This window comes from Suncus etruscus, chromosome 10 (assembly GCF_024139225.1).
Source record: "Suncus etruscus isolate mSunEtr1 chromosome 10, mSunEtr1.pri.cur, whole genome shotgun sequence".
Lineage (NCBI taxonomy): Eukaryota > Metazoa > Chordata > Mammalia > Eulipotyphla > Soricidae > Suncus > Suncus etruscus.
The window spans coordinates 60,694,622-60,718,058 of record NC_064857.1 but is presented as its reverse complement, the minus strand read 5'-3'; the positions used below and the strand labels follow the sequence as shown (position 1 = coordinate 60,718,058).

The following is a 23,437-nucleotide window of genomic DNA, read 5'->3' as shown; positions in this document are numbered from 1 at the left end:
ATACCTGTTTTCAATGAATACCCAACACTTGACAAGGACATCTCAAAGAGATATACAAGTATGAATTTGAGATTAACTAGAAATTCTTTGGGTATGTGTATTTCTCATTAAATCATCATCAACATGAAATAAAACAAAAACTATATCTTCTTTTTTTTGTTTTGTTTTTTGGGCCACACCTGGCGGTGCTCAGGGGTTACTCCTGGCTGTCTGCTCAGAAATAGCTCCTGGCAGGCTCAGGGGACCATATGGGATACCGGGATTTGAACCAACCACCTTTGGTCCTGGATCGGCTGCTTGCAAGGCAAACGCCGCTGTGTTATCTCTCCTCTCTCCGGGCCCAAACTATATCTTCTTAATGCCCATAATTTATGATGGTGTATTGAGGTCACAGTTAAACAGTGCATGACTAACATTCATCTGTGTCAGTAGGGTTGGCTTGGTTGCCTCTTCTCTAGTTGCACCTTCACATCCCAGACAAGTGTACATGAGAAATATTGATGTGATTTGTTGGTCAGTGTCAGAGCAAGTGGAGACAGTTGAGGAGCCCCATGACTGAAGTTCCTTTTCAGACTTAAGACTCTGTTACCCAGACAAGCCAACACTCAACTGGAAAGGGCGGATTGGAAAAGGACATTAATTATTCAATATAAGTAATTGTTAAGTATCTGAAAATTCAAGGGTCTTTATAGAAAGTGTGAAGATTTGGAAGGAGTCAGAAGTTAACCCTTGCTTCTATCAATAAGTCTTTCATGACACTGGTTTTATTATAAATCATTTTGCTTAAAATCAGGCTATAGATAAGAAAGACATATCCATAACATTCTGAACTCTTCTTTGTTTAATTTTTGGAGTGTCAGACCTAGTTGTGCTTAGGGGATTACTCCTGGAAAAGTGCTTGAGAATCACTCCTGGAGGTTCTCTGGGACCCTGTATTGCTAGGAAATGAACCTAGGTTGACTGCATGTAAGGCAAGTAGGTGTTCTACCTCCTGAACTATCTCTCTGGCCCTCTGCACTTTTAAATATTTAGTTCTCAGTGAGCTGAAGCTGCATTTCAGAGCTCAAGCTTTGCATGTATGATGTCTGACTTCAATGCTCACCATAGGGAAAAAAGTGTTTAAGTCAATGATCCACCAGATATTTGAGAGTAGACTTATACCACATGTTTAACTTACAGATGAATTAAGCCTATTTCTGAGCTTCTTATGCTTTTTAACTGCTTGCATTTTGCTTGAAGTTTCTTAACCATGGTCCGAATTAAACAAAGTCTGAATTACTGGAGCTCATAGAGGAAAACTTTAGCCTTGTCGTCACTTTTCTTTTTTTTTAAAAAAGTAAAATGCTAGCATTGTTAAATGACAATAAAGATTAAGCTGTTAACAGAAAGAAAGTGTTAATTAGTTTTAACTGATCTGCAGAAAAGCTGTGCTTTGAAGAATTTCATTACTTTCTATAATTAAACATTAAATTTTAAATGCTGAATAAAATCACCGCTGGGTTTTAAGGCAAGTGGCTCCAACTCCACCCCCTTGCTAAGACTTCAAATTTCTGTGTACATGAAGGAAAATTGATAACTGCTTGATGTAGATACAATATTGAAAATATACAGTGAGCATAACCTGTACATCTGTGAGGTTCAACAAATTGCTATAAATTCATCTGCAGCAAAATATTATTGAGAGACACACTAAAAGACTCTTCTAGTATCTTGTCTTCGTGGGGGGCACAAGCACATGTGGTAATGTTCAGGGGTTACTGCTGGCTCTGCACTTAGAAATTACCCCTTGTTGGCTAGAAGGACCATATGTGATGTCGAGCATCAAACCCAGATTGACCAACTGCAAGGCAAATGCCCTCCCTGCTGTGCTATCATTTCAGCCCCATCTTATCTTTATTTTTTCCAAGTTCAATGTTTTCTGAATTTGTGATCTCATGACATTCTCTTTCCTGCTCTTTCCAAGACAAAAATTTTATGGTTGCCCCTTCAGCAGAACTGATTTATCACCCCAATACCAAAGCAGGAGGACAGTGATCCAGTTACCTCATGGATTCCTTTGCCCTAGTGAATATGACTTGAAGCCACCATTATTGGGGCTATTTGGGGGGCACATCAGGCTCCTGAGACCCCCATACAGTTCCCCAAACTCATTCTGTCTTGCCAATCAGCACCAGCAGAGACCACAATGGAAGCATTGTGATACCAGGTGAATTCCAATATTCCTGGAATGAATATTGCCACGGGACAAAGGCAGGAAGTGAACTCTCGGTTACTGATATAAAAAATTTTAAATAAATAAAAGCCCTGTAGAGGCTACATGGATATTATTTTTTAGATTTTTTTCCTCTCACAATCTCTATTGAACAAGCAACCCCATGTAGCTTATCTTGGGTAGTAGAGACCCAAGACTCTCTGTTGATTCAATAATTCATTGCCCTGACTCAGAAGATTCAGCAAAAGCAAAAGCTATGAGACTCACAGTGATGATTTATTACCACGTGTAGTGCAAATAAAAGGATACAGCTAAAGATCAGTAGAGGCCAGCCAAAAACTTCTAGATTCTATCCCAGTAGAGAGAGGTGAAGGTACCTTAATTCTCACAACACTGTGATGACCATACCTGGCAGGGCTAACAAGTAAGTAGGGAAGGTTCAAAGCTTTGATATTCAGAGCTTTTCCTGAGGGTGCCATGTGGTGTCCAACTCTCTCCTTAGGCACCAGGCTTCACCAAAGGCAAGCAGGCCTTTACCCTAAATCAAGTTTTCAAGACCAACCTCTCTGGTGAGATATATCCAGGGACATTCAGACACATAGAGATACTCTCTTAGCCCAGGCTCCCAACAGTCAAAAGTAACATTTCAGAACAACAAGCCCGGGAATGAGCAAGGTTTATACAATCCAATCCAAATGGGGGAATCAATCATTTCTCAGCCCAGTCCCAGAACATCACTTCCTTTTGTTTATAGGGAAGAAAATGGAGTGATAGAGGTTTCATGGCCATTGTCTGGGGAATCAGTGGGCAAAGGGTCATGGTGCCTCAGTCCCTTTTTTCTTCCACTTGGCCCCTCTCCCTGCTGATACTTCCTCGGGGCTCCTATGTTTCTGGCAGTGGACACCTACAGATGCCCCTCTTTTAGCACCCGAATTCAGAAGAGCCCCTGGCTGCAAGTGCCTGATGAAGGAAGTGATAAGTGGCACTGGCCAGCCAAGCAGGGACACTGTAATATATGTCCTTGGGCTTTTGAATTCTACCCATGTTTCTCAGGAAAGGAAAACTTGCATTTTCATGAATTGGTTCTACTTACCTCTGATAGGGACCTGGGTAATTTCTTAAAGCCAAAAGAGACCTATAAATTTCTGAACAGTTTAAACAGATTTTCTTAGATGACAAGATCTAGGTTTTGTGAACTCCTAAGAACCTGAACTTCTTATCCCAGAATAAAAGACATTTTTAATTGCCTAAGAGCATCAATAAAATAGTCATGTAAGGTCAGGGCAAGTCTATAGTATTTGCATTTTCTTCTCTAGGAGGCATCAGTTCTTCTGTGAAATAGCTTTGTTATAAGAAGGGTGAAATCATTCCCATGTGACCTCTGTCTCTGCTCTTCTCAGGTGAATAAAGAACTGTTGGTGCTCATTTTCTGCCCTTCCAACCCTCTGCATCAGCCTGAAGCCAAATTATGTCTATTTGGGGTTCCAGTTGTTATATCTTCCACACAAATGGGAAGTGGAGTAACTTTCTATGGTCAGGGTGCTTCCACCCTCCCCTGAGCATCTTCTCCAGTGCCCACCTACTCCCACCAAACTCTTTAGACATACATGAATAAAACACCTTGTCTGTTCCTTATCTGCCCTGCAAAGAACATGCTTAAGCTAAAGGCTAGGAAATAAAAACTTGGGGTTATCTATGAGAAAAAATTCTGGTTTCAGCAGTAAATAAAGCCTTTTTCACACTAAAGGAAGAGCATCATGTGTGAGAAGTATTCTGGCTTCTCACTAAAGCCCCATCACTGCCTATATCTTGACCAAAGAAAGAAAGTGGCAGCTGTGTTTATTTCCAAAGCTGGCAAAAAGAACCTCCTGGAAACTTCCAGAAGTTCCTAAAGGCAATTAAGTCCTAGTAGATGAGTCAAGTGGCCAAGTCTGAAATTCTGAGTGTGTCTTCATTATTTCATTTCTGGAGGCATCTGAGCTGAGTTTTCCAAAATCAGCCAATTGCCCACTTCCAAGGAGATGATGCAGTGGCTTCCTCCTGCTGCCTCTCCCATTTTGATGCCTGATTTCTTGACTCTGCAGAATTCACAGAGAATGCTCATTCATTTTACTTTGTGGGAACTCCTCATTTTTTACCCCCAGATTTTTCATTTCACGCTGTGTGGGTTTTATGAAGGTGTCTTTCCCAGGAGCATGAGCTCGTTCCATGGGGCTCTCCAGGAGAGCAGTCCCAGGCTCTGGGGACCTGTCTTTGCCACTGAAAACTCCTTGGAGAATTACAGACAAGAATAAAAAAAAATTTTTTTTGGTGCTGGAGAAAAGACTTGGGAAAGCTTGTTGCAAGTCTTTTGATATTATAACCTAAAAATGCAAAAACACAGCCATCCAGCTAATATCTCTGTTGGAACAGTTTCTAGAAATGAAGTGAGTCTTTCTGAAGGCCTCCAGTTGTTTTTAAAAGCCAGCTGAGAATATTAAAATGTGCTTTTCATTTTTAATGGGTCTTTGTTACTCTAATGTACTGATAATCCTATTGCCTGTCAGTGATTTTGTTCGGATAAAAAAAATCATTGTGTTTTTAATAGGTGATTACCAATAAATAATTGAAAAATAATGGATGTTATGCTCCCCCCACCCAGAATGTATGTAATAGGAATCTGTAATGTGATGCTGTGCTCTCATAATGATATAGTCATCAGTGTCTAGAAATCCATTGAGAAAAAAACACAGTAGTTAGGCAACCATTTCTCCAAGGTGAATATTTATAATTGCTTCATACTTCATGATGAAAATAGTAACAGCTCACATGTGGGAGCACACACAGTGTGCCAAGCAATAGATGCCTTACATTTCAAATCTGAGCCAACATGAAATACTGTAAAATGGGTTAGGGTGAGGAAAAAAGGTCTCTATGCATCCTTCAGCTCATCAAGGGCACACTGGTAAGTAGCAGAATGAGAAGGTGAAGCACAATGTACTTTCTGCCAAGTTGTTTCCTAGTTTGTACCAAGGTTCACTGACTTATGGGACAATTTCCAACAATGTATGAAAATCTACCATTTTTAAAAAGGTTCAACTTCTGCTTGGTTCTTACTGCCAAGCATAAAAAATGTTCTTTCTGGGGCCTTGCACATGGCCAACACAGGACAGACCCTGGTCCAAATTCCGGCATCTCATCTGATCCCCTGAGCCTGCCATAAGGGACTTCTGAGCCAAAGCTAGAAGTAATTCCTGAGAGCCGGGTGTGACCCAAAACCAAAAAGCAAATGTTCTTTTTTTCTATACTTTTCATATTTCAAGAACTAGCAAGTCACAGATTATAGAGCTATGTTGTCAAGAACATGAACTCCTCAAGAAAAGCAAAGATTTGGTTTTATCCATTAAATATGAGTAAAGTCTGAGCTTATCAACAGAATCATGCACATTTCTCTATCAAGAAACTATGAACACATCATTTTTAAAGATTTAGTACGCAAGATTATTCACCCCAAGTTCTGTTTATGTATCCCAGTTGGAGATGCCTTGGTTGGTTGGTTGGTTGGTTGGTTGGTTGGTTGGTTGGTTGGTTGGTCGGTCAGTCAATGTGGTCAACAGTGACGAAACAGAACTTCCAGAACTATAAAGGAAGACTCTATCCTAGGCTTCATCCTATGACCTGTCCAAATACCAAGATCTCTAGTTACAGAGGCCTGATGTTATCATCCACAACTGAGCAGAAAGTCTCCTGGCACCACAAAAAGACTTTGAGGTGTGAAAATGAGCATGTACGGAGCCTGTAGATACAAGAAACCTTGTATCTCTTAGGCCAAAGGAATTCCCTTTCTAATCTCCCCAATATTTGCTAAAAAATAAAATGAAGAAGAAGAAGAAGAAGAAGAAGAAGAAGAAGAAGAAGAAGAAGAAGAAGAAGAAGAAGAAGAAGAAGAAGAAGAAGAAGAAGAAGAAGAAAAAGAAATGCAAAACCTTGCCACACCATCCCTCTTGCCTTTGTTCTTTTTTTTTTTCCATTCTTGTGGTTAGTGTTTGGTTGTTGTCTTTGTTGCTGTAGTGCTTTTTAGTAGTTGCTGGTTTTTTTTGTTTGTTTGTTTGATTTTTGTTTCTTATGGGGTTTTTTGTTTGTTTCTGTTTTTGTGGGCTTTTGTTGTTTTTTGTTACTTTCTTCTTCTTTTTTCTCTCTCTTCTTTTAAATTGTTATTTATAACCTCTAGATGGACTCCTCCCAGTTTTTCTTTTCTTGTTTTTCCTTTTTTTTCAAACAGAACCACATAACTTGAATTATCTTATTCTGCCTCATAAATTGAGGGGGAAAATGGATGGTACCAGGATCAAACAGAAGTATGAACATTGAGTAGAAATAAAAATGATCTTAAACATCAAACCCAAAGTCAAGGACAACAGAATCGATACCCAATCTACAACAAGCTGTACACATAGGGGAGCAGTTTGGCAATAGCAGTTTTGTAGGCAAAGTAGAGGGATATGGGATGAATGCTGGGAACGGGTGAAGGGAAGACAGCACTGGTGGTGGGAATGCCCCTGATTCAATGCCACTATGTAACTTAAATATTACTGTGAAAGATTCATAATTCACTTTGGTCACAATAAAAATTATTTTTTTTTAAAAAAAGAATGAATCAGCCTCTCTGACTCCTATAGTGGTCTAGGAGGAGGGTGATCCAGGGTAAGGGCATCTTTTGAAAATGGTGCACACGTAAACCCATGAAGACCCATATCTCTCCCTGTCTCTATTCTCACAGAATGTGTGACACAGGAGAAGGACTATTCACTTTTCAAACAAGGGAAGGAGAAATGATCTATCAGAAGGTCCATTCCGCGACACTGGCCATAGCTGAGCAGCATGAAAGATTAATGCTAGAAATGGAGCAGAAGGCCCGGGTAAGGCTCCTTCCTAACCTAACAGCTTGCAAATGCCTGTCACTGAGGTCTGGTGCACATCATGTCTCTGTGGATCTTGTCATGTCAGTCTCCAGTCCCACCTCACCCCAGATCTCATAGTATCCAACTTACTGAATCTCTTGATACCCTTGTCTGTGTATGGCAGAAAGAGGGATTTTCCACCACTAACACTGTCTAAATGTCCACTTAGGACCTGTCCTCACTATTATCCCAAAAATAGGGGTGTGTAGAGAAGTATAAGAAGTACCATTCTGTGTGTTTCCACATGTCTCAGGGATATCAAACACTGCAGATCCAAAATAACTAGAAACACAAAATCCCTGGCAGCAAGGATGCCACTTTTCTCTTCATCAATATATGGAGGAAGTCCTAAGCAGTAATCTGGGATTGACAATGGGAAGGAATGATCATAACATTTTTTTAGTGTAGACTTCAATGTGAATCATAAAATGTTTTCAGCAGGCACCATTCTATTTCCTAACGAAATTCTTTTTCTGCCATCCTATCCTGAATGCCATATTGTTTCAAGGACATGCTAAGAAGGTGCGTTTTGGTAAATAATTATGAAATTGCACGACTAATTGGGAAAAATAACAATCAGCTTCACTATTGATTTGAAAAGCAAATAACAAAATAAACATGCCCTAGAAATGTAAGAGGAAAAAGAGATATTTTTACAGATTTATTTAGATTTGAATTCATAAAGAAACATCATGTTTCATCTTTGAGAAGACAGATGTATTTTGAGGAAGTGGGTGAGTCTATAGCCAGCAAAAGACTCCTAATTTTTTTGTTTTTTGGGGGGCCACACTCTGTCAGTAACTCAGGGGTTACTCCTGGCTATGTGCTCAGAAATCACTCCTGGCTTTAGGAGCCACATGGGACACTGGGGATAGAACCCAGGTCCATCCTGGGTCAGCTACATACAAGCCAAATGCCCTACCGCTGCACTATCACACTGGCTCCATGACTCCTAATTTTATTCCACTTAAAAAAACTATAGTTTGGGGTGCAAGGAGAGGTCAACGGGCTAGTATGTCTGCCTTGTTATGTCTGTATGTTCAACATGATATGGTTCCAAAGTACCCTGTAGCCCTGGTAACCCCAAGACACTACCTGGAAACCCCACCCAAAAACAAAAACCTTCTATATCTAGTTTTATATGCACTTTTAAACTCTTCATGACCTACTGTTAAAGTGTAAATATCATTAAATTATAAACAAGGAATTAATTTAACAGCTGATCTAATGTTATTCTTAATACAGTTCTAGGTTTATTGATTCTACATGCATTTTTGTTGCTCTTTTTTGTTTGTTTATTTTTTGTTTTTTTTGGGGGGGGGCCACACCCAGCGGTGCTCAGGGGTTACTCCTGGCTGTCTGCTCAGAAATAGCTCCTGGCAGGCATGGGGGACCATATGGGACACCGGGATTCGAACCAACCACCTTAGGTCCTGGATTGGCTGCTTGCAAAGCAAACACCTCTGTGCTATCTCTCCGGGCCCTTTGTTGCTCTTTTTTAATTTTTTCTTCCTTATATGATTCTTCCTCATATGAAGGATGGGAAATACAAAGCAAACTTTTCTACGCCCTTTTGCCTTTCCTTGGGATAGATGAGTATCTCTTGTATGGATGGGATTATTAATATGAGACTGTGGGATTAGCTGAATAAATAAACCTCAAGAATAAGTTGGCAAGACTCACTCGAATGATTTGGGTAAAATATAAGCCATCTTAACAGTGATCTAATTAGCATGATATTTTTAGTCACTAAGTCAAGTTAAAAATAAAAGAGATAACTAGAGTTTTTAATTATTTCAGAATTGTGCGCTATCTGCTCGTATTTACAACCTCTTGGTCCCTCCTTGCAACTAAAATGAACAACTGTGATATTACCTGCTGTTAATTTATCATTATAATTTCTTATTATGGTTTTGCTAAGCAATTGTTTAAAATATCTCTCCATGAGGGACGTGCCACTCTTTCATGCAGCCATGACATAGGTAAGCTTTCTGTTCCACATTCACAGCCCAGTTTTACTGCTTACTCCTCTATAGTCTTGGGCAAATTATTCCACCTCCAAATGTCTTGTTTTTCGCTATCTTTAAAATGGGGCTATAACAGTGGTGTTAGTTTGGTTGGTACGTGGCAGCTGCACATTGATAGCAAAGCTTCGTGAACATACCTGGCATGCTTTGGAAGGTGTGTTATCATGGTGGTGATTTTTCCATAGGAAGGATGCAGAATATGCATAATGCTTGCCTAGTGTGCAGGCATTTTCTGCTTTCATTATTTTATTTAAACACTGTGATTACAGAGTTGTTCATAGTACAGTTGGGTTTTTATTTCACAATTACAAAGTTGGCCGTGACTAAATTTTAATCATACCATGTCCAGCATCCTTCACCAGTGCACATTTTCCATCACCAATATCCCAGTTTCTCTCCTACCCTCCACCCTGCCTGCCTCTATGGCAGACATTTTTCTTCTCTCTCATTCTCTCCCTTTCTTCCTTTTAGACACTGCTGTCTAAAATATTGTTATAGAAGGGGTAACACTTTACCTCCTTTCAGCAACCAGTTCTTGTCCAGCATGATAATCTCCAACTCTCATTGTCATAGTGGTCCCTTATCTGCCCTCACTGCACTCCAAAACTATTAGCATAAACTTTTTTTTTATTACTCACCCTAGCAAAGTAAAACTGTACACCACTTTCACATATACCTAATATCTTTTTTCTTTTTTTTTGGTTTTTGGGTCACACCCGGTAACGCTTAGGGGTTACTCCTGGCTCTACACTCAGAAATCACTCGTGGCAGGCTCAGGGGACCATATGGGATGCCAGGATTCAAACCACAGTCCTTTGTATGCAAGGCAAACACCTACCTCCATGCTATCTCTCCGGCCCCTATACCTAATATCTTTACCTTAAAATACAAACATTGTGAAACTTTGATTCACAGTTGTTGTTACATGTCTCTCCTGCCTTGGGCTACTGGAAAGTCAATCTAGCAGCTACTATGACAGTGTCAGAAACATTTATATGCTCGCAGGCAGTGGAATGAGAGGGGGTCTATGTGCCTGTGGACCTCATCAGGGAGATAGGAAGGAGAACGGGACAGTAAAAGAGCCGAATCAGTCCAGTTCGACAGAGACCTCCAGTGTCTGTAGCAATCAGACATGAGTGACTCTGTACTCTTGGTGGTTGCATGGAAATGGAGCGTTTAATTTCAGAAATGAATGTGTTTCCCTGAAGGTTAATGCTAGTAAAAATGTTCCCTGTAGTCTGTCCTCTGTAGTATGTGGATTAATGTTGCATAGTCAAGGGCGTGCAACTTTAATAATTGCCCCAATTCCCTCCTTTCTAGGATGCTAAGCAAAAATTTTCACATTTCCCAAACATTCTTTTTTTTTTTAATTTTCAGGGACCTCCCCTTTATGCACAATTCTTTGAAAACAGAAGTTCTAAGTAGAAACTAGCTTTTGAATCTTTAGTCTCTGTCTTGATTTGAGGAGTAGAAAGGAAAGAAAGGTCTGTGCTAAATAAAAAACTAGGAAAAATTGAATGAGGAAGTTAGGAAGATACTCCAGATCCTGCAAAATTTCCTTTGTTCAAATACAATTTACTTTTGTATCTACCACTGACTAAGGAGACTCTGAGCTTTGATTTCTCCACTGTGGAAACCTGACTCTTTATCACTGTGTGGTAAAAATATATATATTTTTTAAGATTTAGCAACCAATGAGCTGTTGATGGCCCAAACACAGTAGTGCAGACAGCTAAGACATTTATTTTGTCCCTTGAAGAGAGATGATTTAGGGTATGACTGGCTTATAGATAAACCAACTTGACTGAGAAATCACATCTAAATAATTACTTGCTACTTACTATAAAATGCAGGATCCAATAGACTTTCTTGACATAGTATGTCTGTAAAACATTATTTTGGAGTCAGATTACCTATCTCCCTTCCTTTGAGAGACATAAAATAAAAGTGTTTTGATATATTTCTGTAATCTAAGTTAGGTGCTACTCCTATTTGTGCTTGAAGGAGCTGAGCTCATTTTTTAAAAAGTGCCAATGTTTAACAATAAAGCAGTGTAGTTTCATTTCAGTTTAGAGAATTGTTCCAAGAGAATCACTAAATTCTATTATAGCTATAAAGTGTGTATTTTATTTCTTTCGATGTGAAAAATAATGAAAGAAATAATATTAACTAAATTAAATATTTAGAGTGAAATTAAATTTAACTTTAAGTTCATTGATATAGAGGCCAGATAAATATTAAAATGGCTAAGGTATTTGCATTACACCATGAGGACCCCAGTTCAGTCCCCAGCACCATTTATGGGCCCCTGAGAACTGTCAGGAATTACCACTAAACACAGAACCATGAGTAAGTTCTGAGCACTACAGAGTGTAGCCTCAAATCCAAAATAATATTTTTAAATTAACTGACATAATTTGAGGTCGGCTATTTACTTACTATCATAGTTTGGTCAGATGCTAACTGGACTCTTTGCTTTAGGTGGTGGAGTCAGTGGAATGCAAAGAAATGGCAAGAAATTGCCTTCTCCCAAGGAGACCAAAATTTTATAGGATTACATAGTTTGTCCTGCTTTATAAAGGATGGTTCTATGATCCCATTTTTCTCACTCTCTCAAATCCAGAGTGTTCTGTGCTTCACGAGAAAAATTCTCAATAGCAACTAGTCAGTGACTTATTAATAACTCTGGGCTCTTGCTGGATAGGTCAAACCAGTGAGATACAATGTAGGTAGATTCAAGCATTTGGGATAGGGAAAAACCATTTGGATTTTCAGGCCATCCCACCCTGATATTTTTCTTTGAAAGCCAATTTGATCAAACTTCCATGAAGAATAGTCTCGGCAGGACCTACAGCATCCCTTCTCCTCCTGAACCCCAATCTGGAGATATAGCTCCTCATTTCTATGACCATGTGAGGAGAAGACAAGTAAAAACAGTCACAAAAAGGATTTTCCATTTTCAGATTCCTCTAAAGTGCTAAATTTAAGAGATTTTGTTTAAAATCTCTCATGAGGGGCAGAAGCAGTGGCACAGTGGTGGGGCATTTGCCTTGCACGTAGCTGAACTAGGACGAACCATGGTTCAATTCCCCCGTGTCCCATATGGCCCCCCCTAGCCAGGAGCAATTTCTGAGCACATAGCCAGGAGTAATCCCTGAGCGTCACCGGGTGTGCCCCCCCCAAAAAAAAACCCTCTTTTATGAATATAATTTATTTTTAATTAATGAGATCCAAACCAGTTTTAGTTTGAAGGTTTGTTCTGGTGGAGGATGTCTCTGGAAGAATTTAACCTCTGTGATCAATTTAAACTGGAACTAATTCTAAGCAATTGCTAAGGTTCCAGCGTGTGAGCACATTATGCAGTCAGATCTCTAAACACACATCACCTCTAGCACGTGTTGGTCTGTGTCATTCTTAGAACACCCAAGTTGTTGGGATTCTATTGACAAAAGTACTTCATGGTGTTCTGCGTGCTGATGTTAGCAAGAAAAGTTTTTAATGTTTCTGTGATGGATACTGGGTTGTTTCTGACAACCACATCACAGATTGCAAGCTTGCCTTCAGGGGAGGAACACCCAATGAGGCTGCTGGTGCCATGAAGACATTGTGGAAGACATGGCTTCCAATAGCCTGAAATGAGACTTTCATGACTACTTCATTTCTCTATCTTTCTCTCACCTCTCTTTCACACACATGCACACATATACAATAGGAAAGACACTACTTTTTTCTATTAGATTTTCATGTCTCGATGGAAAATAAAATATAAAAATCTAAAACTCTCACAGGTGATGTCTAAGAGACAGTACGGGGAGAAAAGCACTTCCCTTGCATCTAGCTAAGTCAATCCCTCATATGGTCCCTGAGCACTGGAGTAGTTCCTAAGTACTAAACCAGGAGTGAGCCCTGTGCACTGCTGAGTAGGGTTCAAAGTGAAAAAAAAATCAAACAATTAGTAATAAAATTCCCAGAGGTATGGAGCAATCAAAAATGAAAGATTGGAGGGCCAGAGCAGTGGCACAAGCAGTAAGGTGTTTGTCTTGCCCACGCTAGCCTAGACCACAGTTCGATCCCCAGCATCCCATATGGTCTCCCAAGCCAGGAGTGATTTCTGAGCGCATAGCCAGGAGTAACTTCTGAGCATCACTGGGTGTAGCTCAAAAACTGAAAAAAAAAAAAAATGGAAGGTTGGAAAATGTTTTATTTTTTCCTGACTATCAAAAAAAAAAAAAAGTCAATGGCAAAGTGGTTTCTTCAGCAAATTCTCACCACCTTGTAACATTGCAAATGATTTATTTTTGTTTGTTAAGGTCTCATTGGCTTACAACACTGTATAATTTAGGAGACAATCTCTAGAAACATTTTAAGGGACAATCTCTTCTAGGAAATTCCTGGCTCTGCACCACTCTGCCCATTTTTCTATCTCTGTTCTGTGGTCTGAGGGGATGGGATTTTTTCTCTTGTCTTTTTCCATCTCCTTAGCTTTGCAGTCAGCTTTACTAAGTTTCCCCAGTGGTGCTCCTCAGGGACTTGGATGTCCCTGCAGCCATTCTTCACTCCCTGAATCAGTGGTTCTGTCCTGAGACCAGAAGAAGGAGTGCTACTTTGGCTTAGTTCCATGGGGCCATATAATACTACATTCCATTACATATTCCATTGTAGCCTGGTGGAATCTATGAGTGTTTAGGTTATTCAGGGTTCCTTTGGTGCTGGGGATAGATCTGGGATTTGCTACATAGAAGTTCTCACTATAACCCTGGACTAGAGAATTACAAACATATCTGTCGTCAGACCGTGAACTGTAGCCAGAATTGCAGTGCATTCTTTGCAGGTAAGCAAGCATGGTTTTCAGTAATCATACTTTATATTACTCTGCCTACAATTTAGATGCAAATAGTATCAGCTACTGAGATCCTAACTAGATGGCTGTACTGCACTGACACAAGAAGTCCCCATCAGAACTTTCCAGACAAACTCTAGTTTCTTCGATATGAAAATCTTGTGTCAATATTAAAGTCTTGGGGACAAAACAATAATCCCACCGCATTTTACATCTTTCCTAGAAAATGAGAAAATATTCTGTCATGTGTCATTTTACCTGCCCATGTTACAAGAAATCCAAAATAAAAGCAAGCGAAGCTCACACTTTTTTTTTATTGATTTTGGAACTGTACCCTGTGCCACTCAAAAGTTACTCCTGACTTTGAACTCAGGAATTATTCCTGATGGAGGCTCAGGGAACCATATGGAATGGCAGGAATTGAATTCAGGTCTGCTGCTTGCAAGGCAAGTGCCCTCCCACCAAACTATCTCTTTGGCTCCTAACGTCACACTTTTAACCATGAAAAACCTTGTTTTCCAGTAACTGTAAAGCTTTGGAAACAGATAATGTTACTTGTTTCTGTCATGGGAGGTGAAAAGAAATTGCTAGTGAAGAAGCAGCATGGTCAGGGCAAAAGTACCTATGGCAAAAAAAAAAAATTACCACATTTAACACCAGAGAGCTGGAAGCAGGGGAGGCTGAAAATCAAATAGTTTAAATAGTGACTAAAGTGATAGAAATTCACTTCAATTTAGAAGTGAAGAATATGGTGCTAAGTGAAGTGGGTCAGAAGGGATAGGATGATCTTTCTCATATGTGTAATATAAAGGGTCCATGGGTAAGGGTCCATGGGTGAGGATGGTAGGAACACTGGGGAAGGAGTTGGTGTTGGATTTGTGCTTGAGAAACCATTATTAACAGTTATATCAACCACAGGATCTCAATCAAGGAAAAGAGAATGCGATACTGATTGCCCCCAAGCAGGCCTGTGATCCCAATGATTCAGTCTACTTGTTCCTTTCAAATAATGAAAGCAATGGAGTCTTCAAACAAATAGGAAAACATGAAGAAAGGGCACACTTCTGCTTAAATACACAAATGAGGAATTGGGGGGAAGGGAAAGGGAAATTTCCTCTGAAGTTATTCTTGAAAGCAGTAAAATGTTAACCAATTTCCTCATAGCATTGTTCTGTCCTCTAAAATGTGCTAATAATCTTGTGTTCTTTAATTTTTCTCCAGCAATGGCCCCTTCTGAACTCATTGTAGCCTCACTTTCTGCAGTTGCCCCCCCCCCAATCTCCCGGCCTCTTTGCTTTCTTTCCTCACAAATGTCCCCCTTTAATTCTCTTTGAATAATCTGGGGACCCACTTGAGTAAAAAAAAGTTTTATATGTTGCTTTGAATCATAAACATATTTTTTTATCATTAATTGACTCAATTAGAGTTGATAATGTCTAAAGAAAACAGCCAGCTAGCATAGAAGAATAGAACTTCCACATGAAAAAGCACTAACAGTTCAAGGCAGGGGCTGATGTGACCCAGTTACTATCTCTAACAGCACCTAATTTCCTTAGTACTCTCAGATGTGGGCCTGGAGGCCAGGAAAACTGCTGGGGATCTCTGGGGGTCTCTGGGGGTCCCTGATATGGTTGGGATGAGCAGCATTTTCTTCCATCCTAGCCCAGTGTTGTTCCCAGTTTGCCAGGTATCACAAGGAGAAGCCCTAGGACCCAGAATCACACTTGTAAGTCCTCATACTCACCTGAAAAAAAGACTTTTCTCTTTCCTCTACTTATTCTGCTAGAAAAGATCTATGAGAAAACACCCTAAGATGATTTTATCTTTAAACTACTATTGATTCATGTACTCTTAGCAAATGCAAATATTAGAAACAACTTTTTTAAGTGAAATAATAGATCTTCAAAGGCAATTAAGATGACCAGCATTGAAATATAAAATCATAACAGTGACTCATGCAAACCAAAGAACCTAACTTTCTTCTTGGGGCAACCTGTTGCATTGATGGCAGCTAGGGGAGAAATACTGGTCAGTCATGGATGAACTCACATCCATGATATTAATTGATGCCTGGATGAATGGAAAGGCAGGTTGTTTGTTTGTTTGGGGGTCACACTCATTAATGCTCAGGGCTTATTCCTGACTATAAGCTCAGAGATCACTCCTGGAAGGGCTCAGAGAGCCATATGGAGTGTTGAGAATGGAATCCAAGTGTGCTGCATGCAAGCCAAGCGTCATTTCTGCTGTCCTGTCTCTCCAGCCCCATAGCTACTTTCAAGGATTGTGACTAAGTTTACTTCCTCCTGGGATAGTCAGTAGTGCCTTAAGTGCATTGGTTGAAGCTACTCAGCATAGTGACTTAGCCAAATTAGCCACTTAATCAAAGGAAACTAGAGAAAGATCTGCAAAACTGAACCCTGGGGGCAGGTTTCTTCATCTTTCTGTACCTTGGTTTTTCTCTTGATGGGAGGGAGACAGGTGTGTTAATGATCCATCAAACAGAGCTGTATACAATAGCAAGTTCTTAGCAGTTATTCAAATATTTGCTCATTCTTAAAGTACCTGGAAAAATATTAAAGCTTTATTTATAATGTTTTATCCAAGTAAAACTTTGTAACTACCATACAACTTTTAGCCCAGCTTTTGAGCGAAAACATTATAAATTCATTATATAAACTCTATTCTAACCTCCAGATATTTGCAGATGTGAAAAGCAGAAGGTCCAAGATCACTACTAAAAGCTGAATCATATAGAAAATTCTGTGTCTTCATTTGTATTCATCATGTTGCTTATCTTCAAAGAGTAGCTTTGTCACTGATTCTACTTAGAAATAAAGAGAGAATGTCTGTGTGTGTAAAAGTAGGCCTGAGTACAGGCAGCAATGATATTCCAAGTATTAAGTAACTAATTATAATAACTTCTGATGTTATTGTAAATTCTAGCCATTTCAATACTCTGAAAATGTCATCATCGACATATGGTCTTAACTCTGTAATAAAATCATCCATATCGTCTCATTCTTAATGAATATGATTTTCCATAGACTCTAGTTTTAAATGACATCTAGCCATTTCCACTAAATGAATATGTTTTTTCTAGTTAGTCTGGTAGAATCTCTGCAAGTTATCTTCTGATGCCTTTTCATTTATTTATCTCAAGTAAAATGGAATATTAGGTGGAAAGTGTAACCTACATAAAATGAAGTCAAGCCTGAGAGAGACCAATAGCCGATAAGCCTTCAGACTTTAGAGGACTCTGAATGCATTGAAGCAGTGCCAAGCTTGGCTGGGAGAAGTGCTCTGGGGTTTTTATATCCACACACTTCAAGTTTCAGGAGCCCTTTCCGAAGAACAAATAAAGCTAAACATCCTCAACTGACCATGCACTTATCTTCAGCCTGTCCCCATTAAGCAGCATGACATTTGGTTTTTCTTACCCTGAAGTACAATTCTCATAGCCCAACTTCTCGTTTCCCAACTTTTATTTCAGAGCTGCTGCTTTAAAAAATATAAATAAATCCAAGGTAAGAGTATTATTACAACTAACACGCAGAGCTAGGCTTAAAAAAAAAAAAAAAAAAAAAGAATGAGTCCTGAAGGAAATACTCTAAATCTTAAAAAACCAGTGCACGCTTTCTTTGAAGTACAACAACTGTCAAAGCTACTCATGTTAAATACTATGTGCACAAGGTAAGCACATGGACTGGCTCCTAGATCATGTCACCCAAATTAGCAGCACTTCCAAGGGTCCCTTTATATTCCAGCCCAGTTACTCCCTCTCTGAAAAGGAGAGCCTTCTTCTAGAATTATCTCTTTGCAATGCTTCTTATTCACAGTGAATTTTCTTCCCTCATTCTTCTTGTCTTATACACACCTCCTGAGAGGAGGCATTGCTTATCTTTCTTCAGGCAGAAAGGGCTCTGATTTACCCCTCTCACATCTAGAGATGGGCATGCAAACACACGATGCTCACATTCATGTACACATATATACCCAGACACACAGAAACATAGACACACAATACTCCTTACCTACCAGAACTTTTTCCCTGATTCCCACTCACACCCACCAATCATATCATCTATTTCTCATATCACAGTTCTCAGGTTTTATGTCTTTTTAGGCTCTTAGATGCAGCTCTGTGTTATGACATAGATGAACCTATGCCCACTCTGACCACATAAACAATACTCAGCCCCAATCGAAGGTACCTTGGCCAGACAGTCCTCAAGATAATGATGCAATAGAAAAAGACTCAAGGGAGAACTTCAAGTGCAGACAATGTAGCTTCAGGTCACAGGCCTTGGCTCTTGAGTATATAGACATTAAAACACCAGGTATACAGACATGGAAACCATCATTTTAAATTGGTGAAGCCAACACTCAAGGCACATAATAGCATTTCCTTAGAGATAGAGAAGACTGATAATTAAGCAACATAGATTTCTCTTCTCTAAAGACAAAGGACAGGCAGATGGCCTTAATTTTGACTGGAGGTACAAATAGGAGTCCACCCCTAGCAGCTGTCTCCTGACACATGAATTTTTGCTAGAAAAGAATCAGTGTCTTTTCTGCATTAGTCTTGGAATGTGATCCAGTAATGGGTGGAGTTTTCACATCTGCTCTTTGGGAAAGTTGGGTCTAATTATCCTTCTTGGATTAGAGAAGAGGAAGAATCGTGAATTCTGACCCTCCGCACCCCTTGGGATACCTCTGCGCTCCACTGTTGTTGTCTGGAACTTTTAGATGTCATCTTTGCTGATATTCCAGGAGATGCTAAGTGGGCTAGTACATGCTATGGGTTTGCTCATTACCATTCACATAGAGAGAATGACTAAGTTCATCTATAAGTGCAAAATTTTTTCCTTCTCCCAATTGCATAAATTTCTATCTCGAGTGCTAATAGGATTTCAAATTTTCAAGGCAATAATTAGGGAGCTACAGAACTAAAGGAAAATTAATTTGTTAACAGTTTTTTTTAATACAGATAAATTTTATGTAGGGGAACATAAATTAGCAGTAGTAATGCTTCTCTCTAGGGGAGCAGTCTCAAAACAGCAAGGGAAATTTGCAGCATAATGGAACCTGGAAGTTTTGTTGTTGAAAGCATGAAGAGATGCCAGGAGGAAGGACCTTTACAAAATGACTCCAATCCTCAAATCCCATCTGCTGCCTTTTGGCAACATAAGTTCAAAAAAGTGCAAGACTGAATTGTGACATATTTGAATATGTTGGGGAGGAAACCTCTTTCCCAGGAGAGATTAATATTGAGAAAAGGGCCCAGAGTTGAGAATTACTTCCAGGGCTAGGAAAATAGCTCAAAGAACTGAACATAGACTTTGGGATTGGAGGCCTGTTGGATCCCCTCTGTGATGCTATTCTCAAACCACCTGGCAGATGGAAGCCTGTAGAATAATTGCTCTGAGACTAGATAATGCAGTTGGTAGAGCATCATATTTTCAATCTGAGGGTCCAGGATTCATGTCTCTACTCAGTCGCCAGATATGCTGATCCTGTCAGCCAGCAAGGGTCAACTTCCATCCCTCCAGTCCATTTGGAAGGGTTCCAGACTAATGACCACAGACCCTTTATTCCATTCAAACAATGGTTATATTGGACCTAAGGAACTGGGATATGTACAGGTGACAGGTCTTTGCAGAACCATAGCCTGTGGGAATAAAGACAAGTGAGGTACCAGAGAGAAGATAATCATAAACATTAGAGCTTAGGAATGCTTAAAGAAAAGCAGTGTTGATAGATAACCAGAGCTCTCTGTTCAGAAGAGGAGGAGTGGCCCAGAGTCAAACTTGAGAGTGACTATTGATCATGGAAGGATGAGTCTCTCTTTGTGCTATCTTTCCGCATTTCTGGTGCATTGTCTTTCTGAAACTTTTTACCTCAGGGACAATCTCCAGAACAAATACTCTCTGGGTCACCCAGAACATTTGTTCTACAGGGTTCCTTCTGATAGGCAGTTTGGGAACAGCATCGCCAAGGGGACCCAACAGAAGCTCATTTCCATTCTTAGTACTTATGAACCCCTGAGACCACTGGGTATAGATCTTCCCCAAATAACTAAAATGACTGGGGACAGAGAGGTGATACAGGGATTAAAGTGCTTACTTGGCATGCAGACAATTGTGGTTCAATTCGCAATACCATGTATGGTTCCCCAGGCATTGTCAGGAGTGACTCCTGAGCACTGAGTTGGGAATAATCACTGAGCACCCACTGAGTGTGGCCCCCAAAACGAATATTAAAACTCAAAAATGTTTCTAGTAGAATTTCTGGAATTGAAACAAAAATGTTTCTAATAGAAGTTTTGGAATTTAGCTTTTATGTGCAGCCAATCTCAGTATTTTTCTGCATTTTTACCTATAAAATGAAAAGTGCTAGATTCTCAATGAAGAATTAAGCCTTGAATTCCTTAACTTGCACACCCAGTAAGCTCAAGTTTACGAAATCACAGCAACCTCCCTAATCAGGTTTCCTCTGTGGGTCTGAACTCATACAGGAAAGAAAAAACAGAATGAAAGAACATGCCCACAGGACACATGTCTTAGCCACCATCTGTCAATGACTAAAGCCATCTCCAGCCAACATCAAGTTCATGGGATAAAGGCAGGGTGCCACACTTATGAAGGCTTAGCAGGAGTCTGCAGGCATCTTCAAGCTGCCACAAGATGATGTGATGCTTAATCCTTTTGATGCAAGACCATTGGAAAGACGTTCCACAGAATCTCTTAAGAGCAGAGAAAGCAGTAAAGCACAGTGCAGAAGAGTAACTGTATTCTCCAGAATTTCAAGCTAATTCAGCCTCCAACATCATTTTAAACTACAAAACCTCAGCTTCCTCCAACCCGAATAAGAGATATTTTATCCCTTTCCTACCATGCAGGAATTGTTAGGACTTTGGGATAAAATAAGTAAATTCAGGGCCAAGTGCCAAATAAAATAACTGAAAGAATATAAAAAATACAAGATACTTCAGTTTTGCTGAAAATAAGTAAAAGCTATAATCTGGTTATATATTGTGAATGCCTGAGCCAATTCTCTAGACTTCACTGAGCCAAGTGCAAATGAGAGAAAGAAGAGACAAATGGAAAAAGTCTACTGTAAAAGAAGCCCAGAATTCAGGGCCGGAGCAATAGCGCAGTGGTAGGGCATTTGCCTTGCATGTGGCTGACTCAGGACGGACCTCGATTTGATCCCCAGGGTCCAATATAGTCCTAGAAGCCAGGAGAGACTTCTGCATGCATAGCCAGGAGTAACCCCTGAGCGTCACAGGGTGTGCCCTCCCAAAATAAAAAAAAAAAAAAAAGAAATAAAGAAGAAGCCCAGAATTTTAAGGAAAAAATCTTTTACTTCCTTTCTCCTTACCTTTTCTTTCACTTTTTCCTTCATTCCATCATTCTTTCTTCCTTTTCTTCTTCAAATGAAAATTAATTAATTAATTAAAAACCCAAGCATGTTTAAGGTATAGGATATATATATATATATATATATATATATATATATATATATATATATATATATATATATATATATGGATATATAAATGAACTCAGCAGAACCACAATTCTTAAATTTTAACGAGTTTGATTTTTTTTAAATGCACTTGCCAAAACATGCTAGGAGAATTACTGACTGGGCTTATTGTATCTCCATCAATGAATTTTTCCTCATGACTATTTACATTAACTTCTTCTTAAGAAAGTTTTCTACAGGGCCAGAAAGATAGCACAGCAGAGAAGGTGTTTGCCTTTTATTTAGCTGACTTGGGTTCAATCCTCTGTAGTCCCCCATGACCTCCAGGAGTAATTCCTGAATTCAGAGCCATGAGTAACTCTAAAACATCACTGGGTGTGGCTCAAAACCAGAACAAAACAAATCAAATCAACAACAACAAAAAAAGCAAAACCAAAAAAAGTTCTCTACAGTCTTTAGAATTACTGATTTTCATTTCAAAATAACAGAAACCATTAGAACACATTTAGTGTGGATCTCCCTATTAGATTTGAAACATTACCAATAGATCCTGTGCATCATACAGGAACCATTTAAGAAATAGATTATATGCTAGGGGTTTCATCCAGACCATTAATTAAGGTCATTTAGCTTCAAGGTCAAAGAGCAAAAGAGAGAACCCAGAGATTAGATCAAAAGCAAACACCATCACCATTTCCTCCTGTGATGCCACTATGCCTTGGAGTCCCAAGAAAAACACTAGAGTCCCAGATTACAGAACATAAAGAACTTGGCATGGTCATACAGAACTTGGCAGGAAAAGTGACTCCCATGTTCTCATCCATCCATGCTTCTGTCCCTCAGGATCATGGGACCAAGTGGAAGAGCCATATGAAACCCAAAATTTGTTCCAGATGAGAAATTGGCTTCAGCACTGAATTATGTAAGGCAGCAGCTTTCAAGCCTGTCTTTCCTATGTTCTGAAGTTGTCCTGGTTAAGAAACAGGTATCCCTGTCAGAAGGAAGGACAGAAACACTCAAGACAATGGGAAGGACCAATGGACATTCAAGAAATGGAACTTGTAACATCTAGGAAGACTTGTCCTGCCCTCCCAACATACCAACTACCCTCCAACTAACTGTTTTCACTTGAATCCCTTGAAGTTGATGGAAGGAAGGATAGGCGAAGAGGTGTAGTAAGAAATAGCAATAGGATTTCTTTGATACCACATATGGATGACACAAGTTTTTAATTTTTTTATTTACTGATTTAATACCTAAATGGGAGTCCCCATTTAGGACCTCCAGCATTTAAGATCCCCCTTCCCAAATAGGATATTGTTGACTTTGAAGGCTTCAGTATCCTGGTGAGGCAAGAATAACTTGCCTCTTTGGTCCAGTATTGATGCAAAGCTCCATTCAGAGACTTTTGGGAAGATTGAGCCCATTTTCCAGAGCAACTGCTGAGTCATTGCCTATTACCCAGTTAACAGGCTGCTGTATCCAAACAATAATGAAAATGGGCAAAAATTTATGGCCAGTGTATCAAGAGGCAGGTAAATACTACCAAGTACAGTTGATTTCTGCAATAGAGCTGAAGCATCCTTTCTGAATTCCTCCCCTGTGCAGAAGAAGAAGCAATTGTCTTAGTTATTTCAGGAAGGAATTTGTACATAAATATAAAGGGATCCTTGGCAGAATGAGGGGAAGAGTTACACACCATGTTTGAGAAATTCCTCATTACCCAAACAAATGCTCAATGAAAAAAACTAAAAATTTTGAAAGCAATGTCTCCATCTTCCTAAGCTCCTGAAAACTTGAGAGCCTTGATATATGTATGGTGTCTATTATACTGATAAACACAGGTTTGGACTGGCCACATAAATACACATTGCCCTAAATGTTTTTTGTTTTGTTTTTAATTTTTTTGTATTGAAACCATTGTGAATTG

General features: G+C 39.5%; 1 protein-coding gene across 1 annotated transcript in view; it reads left to right on the top strand.

Annotated features, from left to right (window-relative positions):
* DOK6 (docking protein 6) overlaps nt 1-23,437 on the top strand; it is a 463,681-nt gene that overhangs the window by 356,395 nt on the left and 83,849 nt on the right. Inside the window, exon 6 of the mRNA XM_049782401.1 lies at nt 6,972-7,110. Within this exon, the coding sequence (XP_049638358.1) occupies nt 6,972-7,110 (139 nt within the window). The remainder of the gene's footprint in view (nt 1-6,971; nt 7,111-23,437) is intronic.